The sequence below is a fragment of the Sporobolomyces salmoneus genome, assembly GCF_050403485.1.
Source record: "Sporobolomyces salmoneus JCM6883 DNA, S_salmoneus_JCM6883_v1_ctg52, whole genome shotgun sequence".
In the NCBI taxonomy this organism is placed as follows: domain Eukaryota; kingdom Fungi; phylum Basidiomycota; class Microbotryomycetes; order Sporidiobolales; family Sporidiobolaceae; genus Sporobolomyces; species Sporobolomyces salmoneus.
Genome location: NW_027481111.1, coordinates 39,418 through 58,565, shown reverse-complemented (window position 1 = coordinate 58,565; position 19,148 = coordinate 39,418). Strand labels below are relative to the sequence as shown.

The window sequence follows — 19,148 nt, the reverse complement described above, 5'->3', positions numbered from 1 at the left end:
CGTACTTTGGTTCAAAGCATGATCGAGGAAGAGGGAGATACTGTATAGATTGCGAGAGAAACGACACACACAGACAAAAGATCAAGAAAAGTATCGTTGGGTTTAGTGAAATGCGAAGCGAGAGAAGAGACGAGAACCGTGAGAGCGACGAGTAAAAGCAACACACCAAGACATGGATAGATATAGAGAGATTCAGAGACCGATAGAGAAAGGAGCAGCAAGAAAACAACGAAGCGCGATAGAAAGAACAACGAAAGCGAACCGGGGAGCGCAAGAAACAGGGAAGACGACGGAGAAGGAGCAAGCGGAGGAATAGAGATAGCGATAATCAAGCGTTTGGGGAGGGATCGTTTTGACGACCAATAGATCCAGTCGATTTCGAACCGCTGCTTCCACGATTTCCTCCTCCTCGTTTACGACCTCTCGTTCCTCTTCCACGACCTCCACGAGGGTGTTGAATCCTACCGTGTAGAGTCGTCGACGAGGAGGAGGGTTCGTTCGGAGCGGAAGAAGGAGAAGTAGGATCCGGAACTTGTTGTTGTTGTTGTTCAGCGAGGATTTCGTCGGTTGGGAGCGAAGGTCGCCTCCAGTTGCTTGAGATCTCTGCGGGAGAAGTGACGGCTGATGAAGATTTCTTGTCACTCGCTCCTTCGACGAGGATGGTTTGAGCGTTGGCTAAATCTTCGAATGGTCGACCAGTCGAAGTCGGGGAAATGTTCGATCGACGACGTTGCGAAGAAGACGTCGAAGCGAGAGGAGGAGGGCTAGGATCGGAGAAGATACGAAGGGAAGGAACAGGGCCGGAGAGGGTCGAATTGACGGTAACGACGGAAGAAGTCGAAGTGTTTCGATGCGAATGACCTGGGTAAGGAACGGTCGGACCGGCAGAACGACGTCTCCTCGTTTCTTGAGGTGGTTTCGAAAGATGAGTACGACTTTGTTGATCGTCTTGAATGATTTGAGTCGAGGAAGAGTTGCGTCGATGGTTGTTGTTGTTTCCCTTCTTCTTTCCTCCTCCTCCTCCTCCTCCCGAGGTTCGACGTTGTTGTTCTTGAGAGGAAGGACCACTAGCACGAAGGAAGTCGTATCCAGTTCTACCCGACGAGTTCGGATTCCCAATGTTTTCATATTGAACCGCCGAACGATCGAAATCTCGGTAATCGTTGTAGAATTCTTCTTCAGCTTGACGACCTCCTAGCGGTTCATCCTCGTACTCGAGCTGATCGAAATCGCTTTCGAAGTTGATCGAAGGGGTTTGAGAGAGGTGGACTTGAGGAGGTGGGAAAGAAGGGAAACCGAGAGGGTTCAATCCGAGTTGTTGTTGACCGGCGAGTCTGAGCAAGGTGAGTGGATCGACGTGACCTGCCGAGGAAGTAGGAGCGAAGTAGCTTTGTTGTTGAGCTTGAGAGACGGAAGGGAGGGAATTACTCGAGATCGGAGGAGAGAAAGGTTGGAATGGAGGGAGATAAGGACTTTGACTTCGACGTAATCCTCCTCCGAGCGAACCTGCTTGCGAGACCGAGAGGTAATCCATCGGAGTTTGACCTTGACCTCCTCCGAGAGCTTGAGCTAGTTGAGCTTGTTGTTGTTGCAAGAAGAACGCTTGCATCGCGCGAGCTCGAGCGAAAGCTTGAGGATCCATTCCGAGTTGATTTGTGCCGCCTTGAGGAATCTGCTGAGCTTGCGTCGAGGGTGCTTCTTGACGAGGAGGTCGAGGCTGAGACTGAGACAGGGAAGCGGAAGGAGGAGGACGAGTCGAAGAAGAGGAGGGTTTTCGCGATTTCGGAGGCGAGAGGAAGACATGGTTCGAGCGTTTGTTGTTGTTTCCAGACTCGAGCGCACCGGGAGCCGAGGAGTAGCGCATGGCGAGGCGACCAGCTTGAGAATAACGAGAATTTCCGGGAAGAGGTAAGGGAAGAGTTCGTTGAGGGCGAGAATCATCGTGGTCGTCGTCTCCCTGCGCGATCGAGAGAGTCTTGTTCAGTATGAGGAATCTTAGAGAAGTAAGGAGGAGAAGAGCTCACCCAAGGTTGTTCTCCTTCGGCATCGTCCGAAATAACAATCGCATCGATTCCACTGCGTTCCCAGGAACAGCATCAGCCTCTCGAGATATATCGAAGAGAAGATAGAGATGACTCACGAGGCACAACGAGCGTATGGCAAGTTCAAAGGACCGTGAAGAGAAGGAACCGGTTTCAACCCGAGTCGAGCCAACGCTTCTTTCGCTTTCGGCGTCAATTGTCCGTACTCGTCTTTCCCAAGCGCGACGATTTGTTCGAACGTATCCATCCTACTCGACGACGAGACGCGAGCAGGAGTCGGGAGAGCGAAGTATTGAGCGGAGGGACTGAGATTTCCAACGAGTGCTTTCCCTTCTTCGATCGCAACCAAACTCGATCGACGAGATTGACTAGAATCGAGGACTCCTCCTGAAGATGATCGAGAGAGGTGACTCGGTGGGAGGAAACTGCCGGTGTTGATAGGAGAAGAGTGAACGATGATCTCGAGCGAAGAATTCGTGCTTCCTGGTTCGTCCTCCCTACTCAACTGAAGAGCCTCGAACGAGCTTTCGATTCCACTTGTACCGGCGGTTTGATCAGAGAGAGAATGAAGAATGATCGATCCATCTCCCGCGCCCGAGGAGGAAGAAGTGTTGAACGAAGGATGGTGCTCTTCGGGAGGTTTCGATTCGCGACCAGAGACGGATGCGGGAGTACTTTGAGATGCTTGAGCGAGGAGGTCTTTCAAGATTGCCTCTCCAGGGTTGCGAGCGAGGTTCGAAGACGAAGAAGAATGAGTTTGACGAGTCGGAGTTGAGGGATGCTCAATTCGATCCATCGTCAAGGACACGGGCGCGGGAGTGATTCAAGGTAGTAGATACTAGATCGAAGGGTATATCGAGGAGAGAGTCGAGTCGAAGGGAAAAGCGAGAAAGGGATAGAGACGAGTTTTGACTGAATGCGAGAAGAAAGAGGACCGAAAATCAGTCTCGGGTTCACTTGGAGTCTTCTACTTGCGCCCCGAGGTTTCCATATGGTGCTCAGGGATTGTCTCAAGAGAGCGAGAGTCCGCCAGAGACGAAGAGGGAAGAGGAAAGCGGAAAGTTAGATGAAGAAGACTCACTGGAATTCAGGTCAGGGAGAGCTACTCTCGGCCTAGGCTAGAGAGTAGTCGACCCGTAGATCGTACAGATAGTATAGAGGAGGTCCCACAGAGCGACAAGATCGTAAAGCGAGGTGGGAGGTGGAGCGAGAGAGAGAGACGAAAGAGTGCCCGAAGTTTCGCTGAGTTGCAACTCGGTGCTCCGAGACTCCGCATACATCCTTCGCTCTTTCCTTGCATTTTCTCTGTTTCCATCTCTTTCTCTTTCTCGGCGCTCGCCGTTCACTCTTCCCCCTCACCCGTGAGAAACGACTTGGGTTGTCTTCATCTCCCAACTCGTTTCCTTCCTTCCCTCCTACATGCGCTTGCTCTTCGACACGCTGCTTCGATTCTTGCTTCGCCTTTGCTGCTCTGTGTTGCGTCTACGGGCTTCTGCGAGGTTCATCGGAATAGAGGGTAGGAGAAGAACCTCCATTCTCGTTCGAGAGTTCGCTCGAACCTCGTGCTGTACGTGCCGTCTCCAGTTGCTCGAACCTCGTTTGCTTCAATCGCAACTCCGATGCGCTTCCGCGGTCGTTCGAATTTTGTCATCAAACCACGTTCGACCTCTCTTTTCTTCAAACCCGTTGAGGCGTGAGATGGGACTCGAGTTCTTCGCGCAGCAGTGCAATGCCCAAGCGACGGGAACTGATGCACTCGTGAGTCTCTCTCACTTTGATCAAGGGCGGTCGTGCTGACGTTCTTCCCTCTCGACAGATCTGGTGTGTCATGAAGAAGCACGTCGAAATCCTTCTTTCGTCGACCGAATCTATGCTAACGACTTTCGTCCACAGAGGAACATGCTGTGGAATCTGTTCCGATACCTTAGCGTCCCTAGGTACTCGAATCGGATTGACGTTCGCAGTATTCTTCGCAACTTTGGTCATCGTAATCGATTCGGCTGAAACTCCTTTTCTCTTCGTTCGTCCTTCTTTCTTCTCCTCTCTTCCAGCTTCCCCGAGCCTGAATTTTTCTTCGGATAGCTGACGACGTCACTGCAAGCTCTCGCTTACATCCTCACGGTGCTGTGGGAAGGATTGGGAGGAAAAGGAATCAGTCGGTTTCATGCGTACTACGCTTTATTTTGCTCGTTTGGATGGATGGCACCACTCGCTGCAGCGTCTCTGACTGCGACTCACTATGGATGTAAGTGAATCCCCTGAACTCAATTACACGCCTGCAGGAATCGACTCTTGAAGCCTGTTTGAATCTTCGCAGATGGAGGCACTCATCCGAGAAGTGGCGTTCGACTGCTCTGTTACCGAACTGACTACGGGTACGTCAGGGTCTCTCGCACTCACTTACGCAGTCCGTCAGTGCTGTAGCTTGTTCCGTGCAGGCGATCTACGAAACCGGAACGACACTCAAACGATTCAACCGCAAACTCCTTCTCCCGTCGCACTCGAGCTCTTCCTCCTCACATCACTTCATATCACTCTCTCGGCTCGACCCGGTCAAGCAGCAGTTCTCGAAGTCATTCGCAGGAGAGACTTCCCCTTGTCGACTCAATGTCGTCTATCGATTCATCGCCTCTACTTTCCGCTCCAGCGGAAAGGCGAGCGGAAAGGCGAAAAGAGTTCGGTGCTATGATGACCCGGAGCCGATCGAATAGGATACCGGAGGTACAAGAACTCGATTGCTCCTTGACCTCGGGAGCTCGTTTCGCTCAACTTTTTCGTTTTTCGCTTGAGTAGGACTGCAAGGAACGAGAAGAAGAACGTCAGCCGACACGAGCAACACCTTCTTCGCTTCTTGGGTTTACAAGTTCGACATCGAATCAATCAAGTAGAGACGCATCGGAAGAAGAGAAGATTGGTCCAGCTCGACGAGCAGAAACTTTCGATTCAGAGGCCTCGATTCAAGACAGAGTTCTGCGCCGGCGCTTGGGCCAAGCCTCACGGACGACAGGTGTTCCTCGATCTAGTCAACGATATCGGACGACGACAACGACTTCAACAACTCAAGATCCCGGACGAAGCTCAGTCGAAACGGTCTATACCCCTGAACAACTCAGAAAGATCGCTTCGAAAGTGAACGATCGCAAATGGAGGAGACATGGATATCCTCTCTCAGTCGGAGTGTTGTGGTCGCTGTGGCTTTTCGTCTTCCGTGAGTCCCTTCTTTGCAAACCTTCGCGAATGAGCTCACGCGATACTTCTTCTTTCCCTAGTGCTCATCGACGAGAGAATCCCCGGCTTTTCTCTCACGCAAACGAATTGCCCCGACCCTGAAGGAACAGAATTACTCAAGGTTTCTTCGATGATATTCCTCGCTTGCGGACCTTTCGTCCTGCTTTTCTTCGTGCTGAATTATCACACGCAATGGTTACCTCGGCAGTGAGTCTACTAATCACTCTGTCTGTGACTTTGAAGCGCTGACAGTCCAACGAGCTCACGTGGTTCTTCAGACTGAGGCGAATTTTGGATTTTAACCGCAATGGATCGCTTTACACTCGATTCTTACTTCCCGGTGTCTTCTCCGCCGTGGTCTTCGCACTATGGTGAGCTTGTACTCCGTTCCCTCGATTACAAATGGCTAATCGCTCATTATTTCTGGTCGAACAGGCAATCGCTTCTTTGGCAAGGCTATGAGCTTGCGGCTCGGCCCGAGTCATCTTTACTCGCAGAGACTGTAAGTCTACTACCCCTCACCCCCAGTCACAGTCGATGCAGGCCTTGACAAGTATCCTCTCGACGAGCTTTAGGAGCAATCAACAACTTTCGCAACCGTTCTTTCTCTCGCTCTGACCATCAAACCCGTCACGGACCTCGTGTATGTCCTTCCTCACTTCATAGTCGCACCGTGAACGACTGAACGTGAAGCATGAACATGCAGGAAATCTCTAACTCGACTGCACAAGCGGAAAATCCGAGAACGTCGCGAAGCTCAAGAACAAGCATCTCCCTTCTTTCCCGGTCAAACTCCGACAGTACTCCCCGACCTACGCCTTCCTGAACTCGAGAAGTTTGCGCCTTTGGAAGCTCCAGCGATACCGTTGAGTCGAAATGGTCCGAGAAGACGAGGTTCGAATGACAAGAACGTCGCAGCTTCGAGACCTCCTGCCGCATGTCGACAGCAGACGGATCCCTCCAAAACCTCTTCCACACTATCGACCGCTCCCGCTACATCATCTTCGTCTCACCTTTCGAGCACGACGAAAGACGATAATCTCGATTCGAACGCGGAAATGACCCCGGGTCGACGTCTCTCGCACCAAACCGCAAACTCAATCTCGAGCTCGTCACGTCGAGCGTGACGACCTTCTATCATTCTCCGCAACCTCTCCCATCCCACCTCGTTACATGACCAAATCTCAGCTCAAGTCCAATTCCATTTTCTCCTGTCGATTTTTATTCCTCCTACTGCCTCCTTCTGATGATCATCTAGACTTCTACGTGTAGCTTTCCTGGAACCATCTGAGTGCTGTCGAAAATCACCCCCATCCTCGGACGAAGTTCGCCAGAGTGGAGGTCGCGAGGTCGAACTCTCTCTTCCTTCCTCTTCCACCTCATCTCCCACCATGTCGACCTCTATTCCCGCCTACTTGAAAGCAGATTCTGTCGCCGTCATCACCGGGGCAGCCCTCGGAGGGATCGGCTACGAAATCGCTTCGATCTGTCTGAAACGCTTCTCGATGAAGACTGTCCTCGTCGACCAGTCCCAATCCGCCCTTGAAGTTACCTCGAACGCTTTGATCGCGGATGGTGTAGACGAATCGAACATCGTCACGAGGAACGTCGACGTCTCAGATGCGAAAGAAGTGCAGGACCTCGCAAATGACGTGTTTCAACAGTACGGAAAGGTCGATTTCCTTGTCCTGAATGCGGGTAAATCAGTGCCTTCAAAGAGCTACGGAGGAGACCTCGAATCGTGGACGTGAGTTCATAGCGTTTTTATTTCTTTCGTTTTTTTCAAAACTGACTCTCTCCTTGCTGCCTTGCAGTAAGCTCATGTCTGTGAACTTCGGTGGAGTATTGAACGGGACGCAAGCTTTCGTTGAACGTATGGTCGCGCAGGATAGTCCCGCTGGAGTCGTAGTGACTGGATCGAAGCAAGGTGAGAAATCATTTTTTCGCACACTTTGCGAAAGCTGCTTGAACTGACACGTGCTCGTCGTCTCCTCAACAGGTATCACGAACCCTCCCGGAAACCCTGCTTACAACGCCTCGAAAGCAGTCAGTTCCTTCTACCTCTGTTTCACCTCATTCGTGCGGAAGCTCACTTTTATCTTCTCCTTCCTCTCCAGGCTGTCAAATCCCTCACCGAATCTCTCGCCCACGACCTCATCCCTACGAAAGTCTCAGCCCATCTTCTAGTCCCTGGATACACCTACACGAAATTGACGACAGGAGGCGGAGCCGAACGGGAAGTTGACGCTTCGAAGAAACCTCAAGCGGCTTGGTCGGCTGCTCAAGTTGCCGAAGAACTCTTCTCTCGCTTGAACGAGTTCTACATCATTTGCCCTGACAGTGGGTCTTTCATCCCGTTTCCAATTGGGATTCTCGGTCGCAGTGCTGACTCCTCGAATTCGATGATTCCAGACGACGTCAAATGGGAATTAGACCAAGCGAGGATGCGCTACAACCTCGACGATATCCTCCTCAAACGACCTGCCCTATCTCGTTGGAATCCCGAATACGCGGAAGCTTACAATCAATTCGCAGCGAAAGAGACTGGCAAGAAGTAAAAATACCCAATGTCAATAGCAATCAGTGTCGTAATTCTCTCACAGGGCTCGCTTGACCGAGAAGAGAGAGAGGGAGAAGAGTTGCGGTTTCATATTGCGATTTCCCACAAATGCGAAAGAGTTGCGAGAATCAAAATACACACAAACGATATTTCTAGTGACAGTGCAGGGTCTATAATTCGGCGTCTCTCGCGATCTCCTCGATGCTCTGGATGACGTCTTGAGGTTCGAAAGTGTCGAAATCGTCCAGAGCGATTCCACATTCGACTCCTTTCGAGATCTCGAGTACGTCTTTCTTGACTTGTTTCAACGTTGAGACAGTTCCTGCGAGCGTCGAGACAGAGTCAGACTGGTGGAATTAAAAGAGAGGGGAAAGACAGGGAGACTTACCAGTGAAAATCGTCTCTCCATTTCTGACGACTCTCGCTTTCCTCGCTTTCTGGAACACTCCATTCGATACTTTACTTCCCGCAATCTTCTTCGTCTCCTTCTTTCCCTTGACCGAGATCTCGAATAGCTGTTGAACGGTCGCTTCTCCATGAACTCGAGTTTCGATCACTTTCGGGAGAAGGGCGGCCGTTTCTTTTCGAACGATGTCGACGAGTCGGTAGATGATTGGAGATGTGTGGATAGGGACGGGAGTGGGACCTCGAGAGGCGTCTTTGATCAGTGAGTTGGGAGCTTTCACGTTGAATCCGATGATCGAAGCTGAAGAGGAGAAGGGGGGTCAGCCTGGATATCAGGAACAGGAACGACTCGAGATCGTCAAAGCTCACCTCCGACCGCTCGTGCCATGTCGATATCACCTTGTTGTATGTCTCCAACTGCAGAAGTGAGAATCTTGACTTTCGCCTCCTTATTCCCGATATTCTCGAGCGCTCCAACAACCGCCTCAACCGTTCCACTCACATCCGCCTTGATCACCAACAATAATTCCTTGAGCCCATCATTGCCCTCTGACATCTCCTCAACCGCAGCATCACCCGCATGAATCACCGCGTTCCCTCTCAAACCCTTCGCTTTCGCCTTTTCTTCCTCTTCCCTCCTCTTCAACAACACTTCCTGATCCTTCCTCTGTTTCTCGTTGATGATTTCGACATCACTCCACATCTTCTCCTGCTCTTTTCTCCTCAATCGATTCTGAACCGCTTTCTTCGCTTCGTCCTCCGTTTTCGCTTCGAGAACTAGATCTCCTGCTGAAGGTAATTCTTTCCACCCAGTGACTTCGACGGGTTGACCGGGAAGGGCGCTCGTTGCTGCTTTGCCGGAGGGAGGAATGAGAGTTCGGACTCGAGCCCAGGTCGTGCCGGCGACAAGAGAAGCAGAGGGTTTGAGGCAACCTCGAGTGACGAGAACAGTCGCGACGTTCCTGAACATCGGAGACTGTCAGTCATGATGTTTGAGAGCGATCGAATCGGTAGAGCTCACCCTCTTCCTTTCTCGACTCGACTTTCGATCACTCTTCCCTCCACCCTTCCCTCTCTTTCCGCTTTCAACTCTCGCACTTCGGCAATCGCGCTCACAGTTTCCAGTAGTTCCGGTAGACCTTGTCCCGTCAGTGAAGAGACTTCGACACAGGGTACGTCTCCACCGAAATCTTCGATTTCAACTCCAGCCGACATGAGGGATTGTTTCACTTTCGTCTGTCGAGAACGATTCAGGTTAACGATCTATCGTCGAGATCGAGAGGAGGAACGTACTGTATCAATCCCAGGCTTGTCGCATTTCGTGAGAGCGACGACGACTCCGACATCGGCACTTTTGATCAAACCGATAACTTCTTCCGTTTGAGGCTTGACTCCATCATCCGCCGCGACGACCAAGATGACAACATCCGTCACATCTGCTCCTCTCGATCTCATCGCGGTGAAAGCTGCGTGACCTGGAGTATCGAGGAACGTAATCGTCGGACCTGATTCTTTCTTCGTGTTGTTGTTCGAATTCGGAGCAAGAGGTGCCATTCCTTTCTCCTTCCTCCTCAGGTTCTCGGCCATACTATCGACTTCAACCTCGAACGCTCCGATATGTTGAGTGATTCCTCCCGCTTCTCCAGCAGCGACCGAAGTTGCTCGTAAAGCGTCGAGAAGCGAAGTTTTCCCGTGATCGACGTGACCGAAAATACCGGTGATCGGAGGTCGAGGGAACAAGAGAGGATCTTCGGAAGGGAGAGGAGGGAGAGGGTACAGATCGAATGCGGCTTCGTCGTCGATCGTCGGTTCGAATCCGAGTTCGAGGGAAAGGAGAGTAGCGTCTTCTGCAGTCAATACTGCGGGATGAAAGGCTAGTCAGTGCGAGTTCGTTCAGTGTGCATATCGAACACTTACGTCGTTCAGCTCGAACGTCGTCGAGTCCGAGACGTTGAGCAGCTTTCTGAACGTGCCCTGCGAAATAACAAGACTCCATCAGTTCAGATCGCTTCAGAATAGTCCGTGTGTACGTACAGAGCTTCATTTTGAGAATGTTGCAAAGGTTGTCGAGTCGCAGAGCTGAAGGAAGTGCAACTTTCTTGAGAACTTTCGCTTGTTTCGGCCGTCTTCTGTCTTGTCCCGGTCTCGCATTCTGACTTCGACCTGGTCCTCCTAGCGGTTTCTCCTTCTCTTGTGACTTCATACTGTGGTTCACCCGACCCGGTACCATTTTCGAACCGATTCCTCCTCCTTTAAATTTCGGTCCTTCCTCGACCGCTTCCTTCGGTTTCCACTTCCGACTTCGATTCCGTTGTTTCTCCAACTCGCTCCCGATATCCGCTGGTGATAATCCGATCGCTGCTGCACTTCTCATTATTCGTTCGAGAGGTTTCGGCATTCCTTCTCCTCCTGCTCCATTATTCCGTTGATTCGGTGCACCCTGTCTCCCTCTTCCCGGCGGATTCGACCCTGAGCCACCTCTCGGAGGTCCTCTTCCTTCGCTCTGCCATCTAGGTTTCTCTGGGTTGAGGTTCAGTACTCTTTCTCGCTGTCGATTTTGAGCGTAAACTTTTTGGGGCGAAAGTCCTCCGTTCTGTCGAGGTCTCGATCGGGGGGGTCCCAAAGGTTGCCATCCTCCATCGTCTCCTGCGGCTCTTGAGGCTGTACTTGTCGAGAACGAGTTGGAGAGAGAGGAGGGAGATGAAGCAGAGAGAGCGAACCGAGGATAGGTCGAACAGGTACAGGAAGGCGTGAGGGCCGTTCTTGCCCGTGATAGTAGTCGTGTGGTCATCTCGAGCGGTCTCGTTCTCCTCCGTCTGGGTCGAGGAGAGCTGCTGATCCGAAAAAGTTGAAAGACGGAGGAGGATCGTCCCTAGCTTCCGGTCCAATGCTGCAGCTGTAGAAAGTGTTTCAGTGCTGTATGGAGTGGTGTCAGGCGGCCAGTAGGTCTACCGAGTCGGGTAGCTGAGTGGTTCGAAGTTCAAAGAAATTCTTGCGATTTGTTCTCTCTTCCTCACTCCCGATTCACTCGTTTCAACCGCGTCGTTGGATCCATGATCATCTCGTCATTGCGGGAGGTACACGGCAGCTGACTCCTCATCGAACACTCGTCTTGCTCGAAATCCGACATTCCATTTTCGAATCTTCCTTTCACCAACGAGCGACACGTCGAACGCCTAGCGGAACCTCAGTCCATAGGGACGATTAACAGTCTTGAGGCTCTTCTCGGTGTTACCACGCGATTCATCGGAGATTCGAAAATGAGGGACTTTGCTCCGTTCGCTTTTTCACGAGCCTCCTTCCTCCGCTCCGTGCGCTAGGCTCGAGTAGCACTCGGCGTTCGCTTCTCTTCCTCTCTCTCCTTCTTTCGACCCGAGCAACCCCGAGACGATGAACCTCGCAGATATCGTAAACGCGGAGGATGTCCCTCCTCGTCGTTCTCATGGAGTCACTCAAGAAATTCGGCAGAGCCCACCTCACTCGAGTCGATCTGAAAGGGAACAAACACCTTCGGCAACATTACATGGCAAACGACCGGCTTCCGGATCACCTCACGCACCGATTGCGCGCAAGACTCGCGGACCAACGCTGACTCTCGAGACCTCTCACATCCCCGCCCCGACCCACGGTATCGAAGACGTCACTCATCACCACGATCCACTCTACAAGGCAATCAACGAAATCTCGGGACTCCTCGACGGTACGACGCTCGCGCTAGATTGGAGGGACAGCGTCTGGAAGCCTCTCTCGGAAGCACGCAAATACCATTTCGGAGAGTTTGATGACGATGGAGCAGAAGCTGCAGAACGCGAGAAGGTGGTCATAAGGAGGTTACATAAAGCGAAAGAAACGCTGCTCGAGTCACACACAATTTCCGACAGGGTAACGGCGTTTCGCGATGGAGACGTCGTAGGTTTCGTCGTCTTTCTTCGCCAACGAAGGTCACCACAGAGTACTGATATGCTGGGACTGCACGTAGGCGCTTCCCTTCGAAGTCTTGACGGACGGGATCGAGTTGCCCAATTTAGCTTTGCCGGAAATCTCGTTTTTCCGTACGTTCACCGTAAGTTGACTCTCGTGCGCCTGGCTCGCAAGCTTTCGATTCATTTGACTGATTTCTTGCTCTTCACAGGCCAACCTCAGCTGGGAAATCATGACCTACGAGTTCCCGCGCCACGCGAAAATTCCGGACAGGTTGCTATCAGACCGATTCAAAGTTGGCATTGGTCATTTAAGAGGGATGACCTCGCGTCACGAGGTAGCGAAATTCTGGAAGGTACGACCAGGAGACGAGGACGTCTTCTCCGTCTATCGAGAAGCTTGTGACGACTGGGAGAACATCTTCAAGTCTCTCGACAACGTTGAAAAGAAAAGCAAGATGATCCGATTACTCGAGGTAGTCCGACGCAGAATGGGAAGCATGATCAACGCGAAAACTATTCCGCCCGAAGAATGGCATTTGTGGATTTTAAGTCCCTGTCCTCCCACTTCGACTCTTATTGACCTCTTTCCGGCGTTCATAGCCTAAGAATACTTGGTTGAAAGAAAAGTTCGCGTCCTCTGCGCGTCAACCAGAGCCTTCAGCGAATCCTGTTTCGTTTTCGCTCCCCTTCTACTACTCGTGCTTCCTGGTTTTCTGACCACATTGCTCTGTTTACCGCAGGGTTTCCCTGGTTTCACGGCCATCAACGCACCGGCCTCTAGTCACTCACTCTCGCACCGTCACGCCTCGCAGTTCTCTCACCGTCAATGCGCAATCTACCGCCTCGAGTTCTCATGAACGCTTCCTCCTTCTTCTTCTTCCAATAGACAGTCTCATTATCTCCTTCGCCTCTATACACACGATCTGTTCCCCTTTCCCTTCTATGCTCTCGAGCTCACTGTCAATGACACTTTTGGATTTTGCACTGACTTTCTATTTTCTTCTTTTCCGTTCTCTCTCCTTTCGTTTTCCCGCTGGACAATGCTATCGCTATCTATTCCTCTTTGAATTCGTCCTCTCGATTGACGAACTTGACCTGCACCGCGGAGCCTCGAAACAGTTGCGAGCAGTGTTGGCTTTCTTCCTCTCATCTCAACTCGCACCTCGACGAAAGATGGGTCTAGTAGACTACGGATCCGATTCCGACTCTGCTAGCAGCCCTCCTCCTTCTGCTGCCCCTTCTATCAAGCCTTCTACAACTTCATCAACTTCATCATCTTCCCTCCTCAATCTCCCTCCCCCCAAATCCTCCTTGAACCTCCCTGCGCCCTCGACTTCCTCATCTACAAACAAGCCGATTCTACCGCTAGCAGGGAAGAAGAAAGAGAAAGGACCGGTTCGAATCGTTTTAGATCTCCCTTCGGCTCAATCGGACCAGGACGACGATGGACCGGCGAAGAAGAAACCGAGATTGGCGTTAGGCAAGGGTACTGGCTTGTCTGGCTTGGCAGCAATGTTACCGAAACCAAAGAATGAGGTCGCTCCTCCACCTCCCTCTTCCGCAACAGCATCTTCGAAGCCAGTAACGAATGGAGTGAACGCAGGATTGGGAGATATGTTTGGAGCAGGCGCCGGGACGAAGAAAGAAGAGGAGATACCATCAATGTTTGCACCTCCTTCAGTTCGAGGGAAAGGGAAAGGGAAAGCTACCTCGTATGCAGCTCCCGAGCCTGAGCCTGAACCTGCAGTAGACTTCTTCGGAATCGGTGAGTGCTTTTCCTGTGATGCTCTCTTCAGAATCCGAGTTGATTTCGAGCCATTTTCGTTTAGGTTCCGTCACTTCTTCCCTTTCGACTTCCTCCTCCTCGAAACCTACCGTTTCCTCCGCTCCTTCGATCTCTTCCGCGCCTACTCTCCGCGAACCTCCCACTTCGTCTTCTCGACAGCCAACCGCCTCCGACCCTTATCCCGGTTTCACACAACTTCCTTCCGGAGAATGGGTCGCAAAAGACCAAGAAACTTACGAACTCGCCTTGAAATGGCAAGCTGAACAACAAGCTCAATCTGAACTACCTCGAGGATTCGAAGAGAAGGAGATTGAGAATAAAGGAGGGTATAAAGATGTCGATGAAGCGAAGAGGGCGAAAGATGCGTGGGCTACGAGACCGAGTCAAGTACCGGGTCAGGAGGAGGAGTTCAAGAAGAGTGCTCAGATTAAAGGTGTACGTTTCCTATTTTCTCACTCTCTAGCGCCGTTGAGGGAAATTGAGCTGAGTGATTTTTTGTTTGTTCGCGAGGATAGATTCCGAAACAAGCATCACAACAAGCGAGAAGGAAAGGTCAATTGTCTTCTCTTATCGCGGAAGCTCATGATAATCGAGCGGAATTGGAGGAGAGGATCGCGCAGGCGAGGTTGAATAGGAAGAGTGCGGGAAACAAATACGGTTTCTAAGATCAGTCATCGATGCTTTGCAAAAACAGCCAATTGTAGTACTACATCATCAATTAAGGGAGAGTACAAGGAACGAGACAGGCGGAGGAGAGAAGAGAGTGATAGTTTTACGAACAACACACGAGGAAGAAACCGAGTAACCGAAAACCCTATTCCGTCAAAGCCTTTTCAAACCACAAGGACGCTAGTCGAGCTTCATCTCCTCTGTTGATCCATTCCAACCGTATCGAAATAACTCGGAGGCAATCCATAAACCGCCTCTAATTCCGCTTCTTCATTCTCGCGAGTTTCTGTTGAGCTCGAAGGCGGTGGAGGAACGGGTCGTCCGTTCGTTGAAGTCGAGGACGCGCCTCCTCCTCCTCCTGTTGAACCGTTCATGCGCGGAGGAGAAGAGAAAGCAGTAGCTTGTGAAGGGTGTCTTGGAGGTAGCTCAGGAGCTTTCATATTCGAATAACCGTTCGCCGGGGTTGACTCGGGAGGAGGAGGATGTAGCTCGTTCGGAGGTGGTGGAAGGGGCGAGATAGGTGGAGGTGGAGAAGCAGGGGCTTGGGTGACTGAGATTGGTCTTCGAGGTGGACAGTTGATCAGGTCGATTGGGATTGTTAGGGGCGATAGATCGTTCGAGATACCGCCGATACTGAAAAGGAGTCAGAGTCAGTGTAGCCAGATCGGAGAGGGACAGAGAGAAGACGGACTTGACGGAGAAACACAGAATATAAGTCACTGATAGATTCGGAGCTCTGAATGAAACTCCGAGGTGAGGTGGCTAAGAAGAGAGAAGATACATCAGTACACCCGGGAAAGATTTGGGATAGAGGAGAGACTGACGAGTTTGATATTCCCCCCGAAATCGACTTTCCAACCGTTCCCATTATTCGTCGGTTCACCTTGCGGATTCGGACCGAATGGATGCATAGAAGTGGCTCTCGAAACGACTACATCTTGTGCATTAGCTGCTTCCAATCCTGAACATCATCAGTCCCGTTCTTTAAGAATGAAGATAAAGAGGAGAGAGGAACGCACTCAGTTTCTGAGCGGTAATCGCCGTCCGTTGTACCAAGAACACATTAATCATATTCGGTTTAACCCTCCCCGTGACATTAACCTGATTCGTCTTTATCGTTACTTCAAACGGTACCAATCCTGTCCCTCCGGGAGTTCCTGCATCTCCTCTCTCAATCTTTTGACCTCGAATCGTCTTTCCCTCAATCTCAATCTCGACACTCGAGGTCTTCCCCCCTTTGAGAGAAGACCAAGAAGAAGTAGAGGGTTTCTTGATACTTCTTTTCATCTTATACTTCCCTTCCTCAGTCCAGCCCAGCGGATCTTGATCCGAATGAGGTACTCTCGTTTCCCCCGTACTCAAAGCGACTTCCCTCAGCGGCGAGATCGGCGGAGTCACCTGTCGAGGCACGAACACAACAGGGATGATCCATCGTTCGTTCAGTTTCAGGAGTCCTCGTCGGCCCAAAGTCACTTTGAGGAAATAGCGACAGGAAACTTCGAACCCTCCGGTACCTATTCCGTTCGTTGAAGGGGATTGAGTCGAGATGATCGAGGTTTTCGAGGATGCTCTGTCGTTGGGTTGTGAGTTCAACATGAAGGAAGGAGGGGGACGGATTGGGCGAGAGAGAGGGATCGAGGTGGGTGTACCGGCGGGAAGGAACGATGGTGTGTAATGAGTGATTTGAGCGGGTACGGAGAGCGAGAAGGGAAAGGAGAAGGAACCGAGGAGTTTCGAAGGGTCGGGAGATTCGTTTGAAGGGAGAAAGGAGGAAGAATCGTAGAGTGTCGAAGAGGATTCATGGAACGTAATCTCGTCTGAGATCGGGTGTCTTCCAGAAGCATGTGCCTGTACGATCCGAAATCAAACCGAGTCGGAGCTCGAGGAGATAAGGAAGACGTACCTTCATGACCAAAGTTCTCACGATCCCTTTCAATCTAATCTTGACATGAGTCACCGATTCCGGTTCCTTCAATACCATACTCAACACCCCTGCTAACTCTGTCACTCCGTCCGGTTCCTCCTGTATGAGAATAACATGTTCCCTTCCTCTCGCCTTTAATTCTAAATGTAATTTCCCCGTTCGACTCGAGAGTAAATGAATTCGTTTAGCGGGTAAGGAGTTGACTAGTTCGGGATCGATCGGAGGTCTTCGAGAGTAGGTGGGTAGTCCATCGTCGTCTGACGGGGAAGGAGGACGAGTCGAGGGGAGAGAAGAAGGAGGGAGCGGGATAGATGTGTGTCGGGAACTCGAGAACGGGACAGAGGCGCTCGACTGAGAGAGGTTCGGGCTGGATGGAGTGCTAGAAGAGGTCGAAGCGGGTAGATCGAGGAAGGAGGAGAGTCGTGAGACGAGGGAAGGAGCCGTCGAAGAACGGGGACGGTTCTGCTGTTGCGAGAAGTCTCGGGTATCGGGATGTTGGATAGCGGTAGCTAGTTGGGTTCGGAATGTCGAAACAAGCGAGTCGATAGCCTGTCATGGACGGAGAGAGAGTCAATTAGAGATGAGGTGGGGGAGATGGGAAAAGGAGCCTCACGTCGACTGCTTCGTCTCTCCTGCTCATCTAGATCGCTTGCTGATGGCCTGGTGTAGCTTGTGTAGTCGAGAGCTCCTCAGAGTGATGAGAAAGAGGGAAAGATTGATCACGGGAACCGGAACTTGACTTTCTCCTCTCTTTCCTCTCCTCCACTACTTTCGATCGACTGAACGACCTCAGGGACGATAGTATAGCGAGTAGCAGTATGGCCGCCTCATCCTCTTCCATCGATGTTCCGATTTCTTCGACTCTTCAAGGAGGATACTTCAACCCTCTCTTACGCACTCTTCAAGCGGAACGACACTTGACGAAAGAGATGTTGATGTACCCAATCTTCATCACGGACGAACCCGATGCAGAGGTGAGCTCTCCACGTTTCATTGCCTCTTCTCTTTCGCTTCGGCTGACAAACCCATTCTTCCTCCTCTCTCTAGGTCGAAATCGTTTCGTTACCAGGTCAGAAACGATGGGGACTCAACAAACTATCCGGATTCCTCGCACCCCTCGTCGCGAAAGGCTTGAAATCCGTCATTCTCTTCGGAGTTCCTCTCCACATGACGAAAGATTCTCGCGGTTCTCCCGCCGACGACCCTTCGACTCCCGTCATTCTCGCAACCAAACTCATTCGTCGAGAGTTCCCCGATGTCGTCGTAGCGTGCGACGTCTGTCTCTGTGAATACACGGATCACGGACATTGCGGTGAATTGCGACCTTATTCCGAAGTTGGAGAAGGAAACAAAGTGATCGATAATGGGAAGTCTGTGAAACGGATGCAAGAAGTCGCTTTGGCGTACGCAAAGGCGGGAGCTCATATCGTTGCGCCGAGTGATATGATGGATGGAAGGATTAGAGCGATTAAACAGGCCTTGATCGATGAAGGGTTCTCGAACAGGTGTTCATTGATGGCATATTCGGCGAAGTTCGCGAGTGCGATGTATGGTCCCTTCAGGTAGAGTCTAACCTGTCCTCGTTTGAGAACTCATTGCGACGAAATTGACTTTTTCTGTCTTTTCTTCGATCATCTAGGGAGGCGGCGGGTTCTGTGCCAAACTTCGGCGACAGAAAGTGTTATCAGCTACCCCCGGCAGCTCGAGGTCTGGCTCGTCGTGCGATCGTATGTTCTTTCATTTTTCGCTCTTTTCATTTCTCCTTGCTCTTTCTGACGATCGACTGTACCGCGAACTTCAGATTCGAGACGTCGAAGAAGGAGCAGATTTCTTGATGGTGAAGCCTGCCTTACCTTACCTCGACATCATGAGGGAAGCGAAGGATCTAGCGCCGAATCATCCGCTAGCTTGTTACCAAGTAAGTCCTTCTCTCCTCGTTCCCTGACGTCTCACTCCTGCCGGTTGGATCAGAGACGCTACGATACCGGAGATTGACTCTGCCTCATCGCTGTTGCAGGTTTCCGGCGAGTTCTCGATGATCCATGCGGGTGCGAAAGCGGGAGTTTATCCGTTGAAAGATATGGCTTTCGAGACTGCGGAAGGCTTCTTACGAGCTGGTACGTCCCACGATTGTCGTATCAATCTGTTATTGACTCGGGAGACGTCGAAAACTGATTCGTTTCCTTTTCATTTCTCTCCTTTCGCTCCCTTTGAACCGCTACATCCTTCACGCTCAACATCAATCGTCCCTTTCGACGACGATAGGCTGCACTCTCATCTTGACCTACTTCACTCCCGACTTCCTCGACTGGCTCAGCGAATAGGTTATCCCGAAGCGTTTTGTTCTGTTGTCAAAAGAAAAACCCTTACTCCCCTAACTTCTCGCTCACATCTCGCGCGTCTGTCTTTCGCAAGCGGACAGTAGTAAGTACCAAACGAGAGCACGTGAACGAGCTCGGTCATCCTAGCTGACTAAGAATCTCGCTCCTCCGTTCGCCGAACCTTGCTCTCGTTCGTTCGATCCGAGATCGTTGATCTCGCGAACCCGTCTTTGACTTTCTTCCTTCAACCTTTCACTTCTTCGACCTTTCCGAAACGACGACAACGACAA

General features: G+C 51.3%; 8 protein-coding genes across 8 annotated transcripts; 5 read left to right on the top strand and 3 right to left on the bottom strand.

The window, feature by feature from the left end:
• Positions 1-328: 328 nt before the first annotated feature.
• On the bottom strand, positions 329-2,838 carry JCM6883_001269 (uncharacterized protein; the record flags this gene model as incomplete). The annotated part of the gene is made up of 3 exons (XM_076634133.1): positions 329-1,957; positions 2,025-2,076; positions 2,141-2,838. The coding sequence occupies 3 exons, from the start codon at positions 2,836-2,838 to the stop codon at positions 329-331; spliced, it is 2,379 nt and encodes a 792-aa protein (XP_076485885.1).
• Positions 2,839-3,740: 902 nt separating this feature from the next.
• On the top strand, positions 3,741-6,397 carry JCM6883_001268 (uncharacterized protein; the record flags this gene model as incomplete). Its single annotated transcript, XM_076634132.1, has 11 exons — positions 3,741-3,800; positions 3,859-3,878; positions 3,936-4,062; positions 4,125-4,287; positions 4,360-4,417; positions 5,066-5,250; positions 5,312-5,477; positions 5,549-5,641; positions 5,706-5,772; positions 5,846-5,913; positions 5,977-6,397. 11 exons carry the CDS (start codon positions 3,741-3,743, stop codon positions 6,395-6,397), a joined length of 1,428 nt encoding a protein of 475 aa, XP_076485884.1.
• A 264-nt stretch (positions 6,398-6,661) lies between these two features.
• On the top strand, positions 6,662-7,828 carry JCM6883_001267 (SDR family NAD(P)-dependent oxidoreductase; the record flags this gene model as incomplete). Its single annotated transcript, XM_076634131.1, has 5 exons — positions 6,662-7,017; positions 7,085-7,197; positions 7,270-7,316; positions 7,388-7,610; positions 7,683-7,828. 5 exons carry the CDS (start codon positions 6,662-6,664, stop codon positions 7,826-7,828), a joined length of 885 nt encoding a protein of 294 aa, XP_076485883.1.
• Positions 7,829-8,000: 172 nt separating this feature from the next.
• On the bottom strand, positions 8,001-11,026 carry IFM1 (translation initiation factor 2; the record flags this gene model as incomplete). The annotated part of the gene is made up of 7 exons (XM_076634130.1): positions 8,001-8,152; positions 8,219-8,536; positions 8,605-9,197; positions 9,257-9,471; positions 9,529-10,094; positions 10,153-10,209; positions 10,270-11,026. The coding sequence occupies 7 exons, from the start codon at positions 11,024-11,026 to the stop codon at positions 8,001-8,003; spliced, it is 2,658 nt and encodes an 885-aa protein (XP_076485882.1).
• Positions 11,027-11,625: 599 nt separating this feature from the next.
• JCM6883_001265 (uncharacterized protein) lies at positions 11,626-12,763 on the top strand (the record flags this gene model as incomplete). Its single annotated transcript, XM_076634129.1, has 3 exons — positions 11,626-12,144; positions 12,215-12,298; positions 12,368-12,763. 3 exons carry the CDS (start codon positions 11,626-11,628, stop codon positions 12,761-12,763), a joined length of 999 nt encoding a protein of 332 aa, XP_076485881.1.
• Positions 12,764-13,331: 568 nt separating this feature from the next.
• On the top strand, positions 13,332-14,609 carry JCM6883_001264 (PRCC domain-containing protein; the record flags this gene model as incomplete). The annotated part of the gene is made up of 3 exons (XM_076634128.1): positions 13,332-13,923; positions 13,988-14,379; positions 14,460-14,609. 3 exons carry the CDS (start codon positions 13,332-13,334, stop codon positions 14,607-14,609), a joined length of 1,134 nt encoding a protein of 377 aa, XP_076485880.1.
• Positions 14,610-14,804: 195 nt separating this feature from the next.
• JCM6883_001263 (uncharacterized protein) lies at positions 14,805-17,177 on the bottom strand (the record flags this gene model as incomplete). Its single annotated transcript, XM_076634127.1, has 6 exons — positions 14,805-15,246; positions 15,305-15,375; positions 15,438-15,562; positions 15,633-16,461; positions 16,517-17,086; positions 17,151-17,177. 6 exons carry the CDS (start codon positions 17,175-17,177, stop codon positions 14,805-14,807), a joined length of 2,064 nt encoding a protein of 687 aa, XP_076485879.1.
• A 178-nt stretch (positions 17,178-17,355) lies between these two features.
• Positions 17,356-18,861, top strand: HEM2 (porphobilinogen synthase HEM2; the record flags this gene model as incomplete). The annotated part of the gene is made up of 6 exons (XM_076634126.1): positions 17,356-17,511; positions 17,585-18,099; positions 18,177-18,264; positions 18,339-18,455; positions 18,555-18,654; positions 18,803-18,861. 6 exons carry the CDS (start codon positions 17,356-17,358, stop codon positions 18,859-18,861), a joined length of 1,035 nt encoding a protein of 344 aa, XP_076485878.1.
• Positions 18,862-19,148: the final 287 nt, after the last annotated feature.